The sequence below is a fragment of the Mycetomoellerius zeteki genome, unplaced genomic scaffold (assembly GCF_001594055.1).
Source record: "Mycetomoellerius zeteki isolate Tzet28-1 unplaced genomic scaffold, Tzet1.0 scaffold252, whole genome shotgun sequence".
Taxonomy (NCBI): domain Eukaryota; kingdom Metazoa; phylum Arthropoda; class Insecta; order Hymenoptera; family Formicidae; genus Mycetomoellerius; species Mycetomoellerius zeteki.
The window spans coordinates 405,849-414,103 of NW_017257230.1; the positions used below are offsets into that span (position 1 = coordinate 405,849).

The following is an 8,255-nucleotide window of genomic DNA, read 5'->3' on the forward strand; positions in this document are numbered from 1 at the left end:
AAACAGAATCTAAAGCAGCAACAGTGATGGATCGACTGGTCCCTTTCGAAACAGAATCAGAATCACGCCGGTGGTACTCGTTTCTGCTCAAGCGATTTCTCACGACCTATTCCGACTACCCACGTAGCTAATGACCCCGTTCCTTCGTTCGATGCAATGCGAAGGACGGCCGAAACACGCAGGCTATGTCCGATTAGAATGCGGTATGACGAATTGCGAGGAAGTCATCCTAATTGAGATTAGGAATTATCTAGATTCTGAAATAGATTCCGAAACTTTTGAAGTTTGAGATAGAATGTTCCGAGTAAAAAAATTATTAGCTATCATCGATGTTACCGCATAATCGAACTATTATACCCGATAATTTTAGATTCTGGTGTACCCTGAATAGTCTTGAATAACGTGAGCATTAAATATTCTCTGAACATTGTCGAAGAGCGCTCCAGGAATGTTCTCGATGGCCGATAAATAATCAAAACCCATTTCATCATCGATCCAGATTATCCTAATAATTTGATTAAATTCAGTTTAATACACATTATAGGTTTAAGAAGATTATTGCATACGATCATAAAAATGTTGATACCGCAGTATTTCAGCGACGAATATATAAATTATTATTTAAATCTAATAAAGTTTTTAAATATAACTTTATAAAATTTAAAAAACTTTTCATCTCTATATACTTTCAATTTGAACAAAGTAAAAGTCTTCAAATACAACTTCATAACAAAATAAAATTCTCAAGTATATTTTATAATAAAACAAAAGTCCTCTCTTAAAAATATAACTTTATAAATTTAAAAAACTTTTAATTACGTCTCTCTCTATATATAGACTCTCAACTTTAACAAAATTAGAAAGAAATTCTCTAGCGTACTCTTTTTATAATTTAAATACGGTGAGAGAAGGATGAAATTTCTCTTTTAATAAAAAGCGATGAACAATGGAGCAAATGAAGTACCTTGTTGACAAGCATCATCGCTCTACAATCTCTAGCGTCAAAGCATTTGAAGGACTTGGATGGCTAGCGCAATACATCAATACGCTTTGGCAGTTGATTAACCATAAAATCACCCGATACTACATGGATCTACCGAGAATGTTGAACTATTATATGTAGGGACTCTCCCGCGCTTTGAGTCATTCGATGATCCTGCGATTTCGTATCATGAGCCGGATCTGCGAACACATGAAAGTGCGAGAGCAAACCTGAGCTTCAAACTATTCCTTGATTTCCAAACATCATCCTAATTTATTTACTAGGTTCACCATGACGTAGCATCCAATCTGCTCACGTTGCCCCCAATTTTTCCGAGCGATCCTTCTTCCGCAAATCTCAAATACCTCACCGACGAACCGTTCTCGTGTCTCTCCAGAGAATAAAGGAGGAGATGTAGCTATCTCGAAGGTATACATGATATCTCGTAAGCGAGGAAGAGGCGCCGAAACAAAGCGTACACGAGGGGGTAGCCGAACGTAGACAAAAAAGCGACAAGAAGATGATACGGAGCTTCAGAAAAATGAGATGTCGCGAACACAATACGCGTTTCTTATCCTTGAAATATTTCTTTTTGCAAAAGAAATTGAAGTATGTCTACGAGAAAGTATCAGTAGGTTACTAAAGTCAAGAAAGATACAGATGAAAGGAGAGTTAATCTTGGACTGTACAATGACAACATCGTGGATAGAAGTTTGATTATCAAAACTCTTCTTTTTGTAAAGAAAGAGCAGATTCTATTGAGAGATGTGTCTGCAATGAATAGGGAAATAGAGAAAGAGACAGAAATTGAAGCAACTATAACGAATCTCTCTCAAGCGAACGTGAGTACTTGTTGTCACAAACACAAGCACTACTTGTCGTCCTAAGACAATACTTGCTCATGTATACTACTCACTGCTCGCGATTCTTCTGTACACATTTACTGGCGACGCTACATTACTCCAATCTCGCGGATGCTGACCAGAGGTCTGCGGCTAGCTCCTCTCATGCGCCTAATGCGGGGGAGGTCGTGACGGTTCTAAGCACTCCGTGCACCCTCGCGCGGCACGGGCGCGAGGGTTGATCGAGCTATTAGCGTGCCACGCGGAGTGGCTACGTCACGCTGCTGGCTGCACCACGTTGCTGGTTGCCACTGCAATCGGCGGCACCCTCAGTGAGCACGCACGCACACACATACATACATGCATACATAGAGATGCGGTGGCGCGCACCCTCAACGGAGGGATGTCGCGTGCGCGGGTGCTAGCGATCGCCCGAGTACTGGGGTAGCGTCGCGGAACGGACAGGGTTGGCGGCGGGCAGGTAGCCGATCTGGCAGGGATGCGTTCAGCCCTACCCCTTCCTGACGACGTCGTTACCACCACCAACACCACCGACGTCGGCGCCGTCGTCATCGTCGACGGACGACTCTTCTCCCTTCTCCCGGTTGGAGCTGGACTCTAAGGGTGCCAACGAACTGAGATGTTTATCCTTTAAAGTCCTTACTACCTTACTCACACGCGCTTTTTATTCGACACGCAACCGCGCCAGTTTCAGCTACTTCGAAATGTAGGTTTGTATGCTAATTAATTTGATAAGGAGGTATATCGCACGCACCATAAATTGCGCAGTCTCTTTTCCTCATCGGATTAGAAATATTGAAAGCTGAACTAAAAAGGATGGTGGCTCTTAAAATATCCAAGAATCAATAGCTTTTACGGTATAAAAAGCTCTCGAGTATTGAAAACCTTTCAAATATTGCATTTCAATAATACAGAAAGATTTTATGTATCATTAATAATATTAGTTTTTTCTTTCGCATGAATTTTTTAATTTAATTAAATTTTAATTTATAGTTTAATTATTGATATATAACGTACTCATTGTCCTGCTATTAGTATGTGAGTATGTACTAAATTAAAATGATTGGCCTTTAATTACTCCCAAAATGGTAAATTGCAAACCCGTCGGCAAACCGAGAATTACCAACATTAATTTTAACGTACTATCGTATAATTATCTATGTGAAAATGTCCGTTACATAGGTTTCGCAGAGGAAAAGCCGACTTTGCAGAGGCATCTGGGCCCTGTGTTAAACCGGGCTTATCGAGGTATAAATCATTTTATTACTTACTGCAATAGCGCAGTTACCAGTTACGTTATAAAGATAGATCGTGATACTCACTGTACCAGATGAAGGTAAAATTCTACATTTTAACAACGTCGTAACGTATACATATTCTTAATATTAATAACCAAGATTCAGAGTTGAGAAATAGCGCGTTACATACGTCGTTGTCGTTACAATTACTTTTTTCAATAATCAAGATACTAACGTTACATTTTCTTATTTCTAACGTTAATGATAACAGCTACATTCCCATACAGCACTGATCATTGCGGAAAATTTTCAGAAATGTTTCAACCTTTTACATCTCATGTACAACAATTCTGAAAGGATTTTTCAATATGTCATATGAAATGTTTTAACAGAAATGTTTCTAAAATCTATCATACGCAATAAATTGAAAAACATATTTAACCAGAACAAAAAATCATCATGATTAAAATGGCTCCAAAATGTTGACTAAAAGTCATTTTTTTAATCAACCATGATTCAATTTAATGTCATTTTGATGTTATTGTTACTTGTTCTACTTTAATTGCGAGAAACTTTTGTATATGAATGACTTGTTCTGATTTAATTGAGAAAAAGTTTTACATATACACTTTTTTGTATATGAATAATGATATTGTGTGGAAATTGCAGATGTGATTTTTAATAGTGATTACGTATATGCGCTTTTTTATACATATAATATGATTAATTAATCAAAATAGTTGGTGGTATAATTACTATTTTTGAGAAATATTTTATTTCAATAAGTTTTGTAATCTGTAAACAGATCACAAAACCCTTAGAAATTTTAAGTACTTCAGGTCCACTCAAATTTTTGTGTTATTTAGTACATATGTTGAAAAGTGATACAAATATTACGTAAAAATTATTGCAAAAAAATGTGACATTGATACAATTTGTAAGCAAATTATGGAAGCATATTTTTTCAACAAAATCAACATTTATAATATATGTTGCATTAATACATTTTATTCATTTATCTTATGTTTAAATTTTAAACATAAGATAAATGAATAAAATGTATTAATGTAACATATTATAAATAATATTTTTAGTGTTAAAATAATGCAATTTATCAGTAAGTGAACAATTAACATAAAAACATATATTTTAAACTTTAAAATATATTTTTTTTATGTTAATTGTCCACTTACTGATATATTGCATTATTTCAACACTAAAAATATTAAGTATTAACTTAATACAAAATGTTTAAATATAATTATAATACATTATGTCAAATTAACATTTGAATATATTAAAAATTCAGAAATTTTAACATGGATCTATTTTAATATAAATAAAAAATGTTTTTTACTGTGTAATAGAGTTTAAAAAGAAAGGAATGTTGATCATATTTTGCGATTAATTATAATCATTGTAGATTTCGTGTTGAAGATCAATTAGCGATCACATAGACAATTCTAAAGAACTTTAAAGAAAACGGTCATCAAATTTCGATGAAAAAGTAACATAAATTGTACTGATTCATAGTTTTTGAGAAACGATAACGGTAACAAATATCTTTTTAAAATCAGTAATGAATTACTTTTCAGAAAAATGAACGTTAACATAACGATCACAAGTTACCTTTATTAAGTAACTTTTCCAACCCTGCGTGCCAAGATTAAATAAATCAAATCGCAAATTAAAACTAAAAAATAATACCAAAGTAACGTTAGAAGTAACGATCGTGTAAAGAACCAGAAATCTCACTCCACTGTTCTTCATTAGCTCCCCTTTCTCGAAGAATGAGGGCGAATTGTGGTAGTTTCTGCACGAACAGTAAAGCGCTTTACTGCTCGTTAATTTGATTAGGTTGGTCAGCGTCGAGAAAGGCCCTCGGGCTGGCCTCGTCTATGTTAAAATATCCTCGGAACCAATTTCTTTCGCAGGTTGATTGCCGTTATCTGCTTATTCTTCCGTTTTGGAAGAGTACCAATCTTCTTCTTCATGTGTGAAATTTTGTTTGTCTTACATTTCGCAGCAGCTTGCTTCGTGCGAATGTGAGAATCGAAATCCAGAATCGATATCCAATAGCAATAAGCAATTGAGCTTTATATGACTCCCTTGGTGCAATTTTGCTTCTTCGGAAAATCTGGCGATCGAATTTATAACCCTTGACAGCCAAAGCATCGAAATAAATTTTATCGATCGACCTGTAGCTTCTCGCAGTTCAATAAAGGCACCCCGCCGAAAAAGCACTTTCTACCAGAAGAAACCTTCATGTATCATCTTCTCTCGTATGTTCTGGATCGCCCACATGAAATAAGACGATTAGCACGTACGCCATTATCTGGAAACGCGACGAAGAATCGTGGCAGAAACGTTCCTGAGACATTAGCGCAAGCTGCATACGAAAAGGAGAGCGTACGTGCATGGCTTGAAAAATTAGATCATTTCTTTAAAATGAAATTATTCTAGTAAATTAATTTTATTGAATTTATTTAATAACTTTTGAATTTTTTATAGTAACAATGTATAACTTTCTATAAGTATATCAATCTATTTTCGTAAATTTTTCATCTTGTGCTTTCAAAAATTTTAACATATTATTTTTGATAAATCAGAAATGCAAGCCAATGTAAGCCGACATAGTAGTGTATAAAACTTATATGTATTAATATTAACAATAATAAATAACAAACATTTCGACCACATTTAAGATCATTTTCAGCGTAAAATCGAAAGATAGACGAAATTAAATATTGAGCATTACAATTTGGTACAATATGAAAATATAATCGAGGCGCTTTGTAAAACCAGAGATACGTCGCAAGTTTAAAGTTAGAAATAGTAGTCCAAGAATAAAATCATCAATCGTCTATTATATTTGGCATGGAATACATAATTTGATAGTCAGATATTAAAACTGAAATATTATCTTTGCTGGTTTATAAAGAATATTATATAGGATGCAATAGAGTAGTTACATTTACCTAACTTTCGTCCATCTATGTAATACAAATCTGATTCCTATTAGCAATCATTGATGCTTGAAGGACGTATCTATTCGCAAGTTTCGCAAGAATACCTTTATCTATTCCGCATGATCGAATTGGCAGAAGGATAATTCCTTTTCGAGAAGATGCAGATGATAAACTTTGTTATTGAATTGATGTTAGTTAAATTGAAAACCGTTGTCAGAAATACACAGCGAGTTCAATGAAGTTAAATGATCAACTGTCAGTCATACATAAATACTTAAAAGTGAGAGTGAGAGAGAGACAGAGAGAGATTTGTACATATAAATACTTAAAAGTGTGTGAGAGATTATTTTAAACGATTAAGATAATACAGAAAATGTTCAAAATTAGCGTCTACTACATAATCTAAATTATAATTATATATTACTTAGAGAGAAGGCCGTTAATTATACGATGGGGGATCTCTTTCATTCCCGTTGATGTGCTCAAGTTCTTCTGCAGTACTTTCCTACAATAATAAATAAATTTAAATAACATATTTTAACTTCATATTTACTCAATTGTAATTTATAATGTATGTTCTAATTTTACATTATTTTTAATAAAAAGATAATAATTATACATTTCGCCCATATTTAATTTTAGTAATAAATTTTTCAATCTGCCTTTTCCAGCTTGTCGAGCTTTTTACTAAATTATTAATTATAATCATGATATATATATATATCAAATTCGGTAATTCTATTTCTTTTTTTGAGCTCACGATTTGTCAGGTAGACAATTGCAACGCATGCACAAATTGAGAGTAGGGTAAAAATCAATTTCCGTCCTTCTTGTAGGGCGTGGTTTTGATGGGTTCTGAGCCATCTTATCGCGAGAGAAGTTTCAGTCACAAATCAGGTTTAGGCAAGACGGAATTCGATATAAACCGCAATGATAAAGTATGCCGTTTATCCCGACCTCTATCATCACGAATATAAAATTTCATGTCTAAGATCTAGATGAAAAAGAGAGACCTGCAAGAGAGCATATGAAATTGAGAGAGAAGTACCTTTTGAAATGCACGACGTGTGACATAATAATAACGTTGTTTTTCGGGGAAGGTTACTGATACAGGCCACGGAAACGTTGGATCCTCCTTGCCCTCACTCAATTTTTGAAATATCGAAGTCACTATCACAAATGGTAGCGACAGCACCGGTAACTGTATCTAAAATATCAATAAAATGTTAAAAGTCAGCGAGACATTACGAATTAATCGAATAAAAGGAAAGAGAGGCTTCAGTCACTTTTACAAATATCGATTCTATGGCGTACTGCAGGAGTGGAGTGTAAATAATCGCCATGATGGTGGCGGCGGCCGTTTGGCCGTTCAGCACCAACAGATTTCCACCCAAAGCAGCCCCGGTCAAGAGACTGTTGTACCCCCACATCCCGCTGTAGGTTTTGTGTTTATCCACTCCGAGCTCCAGGCCTAACGAAAAATTTATGACGACGGTAATTTATACTTTTCACGCTTTTATCTAAAAACAAATGCCCTTGCTTTCAGTCCCTTTCTCCCTTTGTGAGAGCACTTACTCAGCGAATTTTAATCATTTTCTATGCCCCGTTGAACATACATTAAAATTATGCAAAGATCAACAATTCTCTTATCTCTCCTCTTCTCCTCTTCTCATATGAAGAACGATTTCGCTGAAAAATTTAAAATTCTGAAAATAATTTTGTTGGAAACTAAAATGATGAGCAATGTTGCAAAAAGTTTTGATATTCCAGCAATCAGTTTGAGTTTCCAACAAAATTATTTTTATAATCCAAAATTACTGTCCACTAAAATTTGACCTTTTTTGCAATACGAATGTATAATTTAATATACATGTATATTTTATGTATATTTTAATAAATTAAATATGAATAATCGTTTCCGACATACTTTTGCCTGTTGAATTCGTTCATAAAAATGTGTATTACATGTATGGAAAAAGAGCTATTTTTTAAAATAATATATCTCGGAAAATCGTATCCAAACGAATGAAAATGCATTTTAAAGCTAAAAGCTAATATTTTTGCGGGGTATTAATAAAATTAAAAAAAAAATTCGGTATCGACAACGTGAAATCCTCCAAATCGTCATTTTTATCTCTTTGACGTCGTTTTTTTTTTTTAAATTGACATAAGTACTAGCTAAATTTTTTATCAACTGATTTGT

General features: G+C 34.2%; 1 protein-coding gene across 1 annotated transcript in view; it reads right to left on the reverse strand.

Annotated features, from left to right (window-relative positions):
- Positions 1–6,491: 6,491 nt before the first annotated feature.
- Positions 6,492–8,255, reverse strand: part of LOC108723893 (urea transporter 2) — a 7,273-nt gene continuing 5,509 nt past the window's right edge. The window contains exons 8-10 of the mRNA XM_018449922.1: positions 7,339–7,523; positions 7,101–7,259; positions 6,492–6,557 (exon numbers count right to left, since the gene is read on the reverse strand). Of these exons, the coding sequence (XP_018305424.1) occupies positions 6,492–6,557; positions 7,101–7,259; positions 7,339–7,523 (410 nt within the window). The remainder of the gene's footprint in view (positions 6,558–7,100; positions 7,260–7,338; positions 7,524–8,255) is intronic.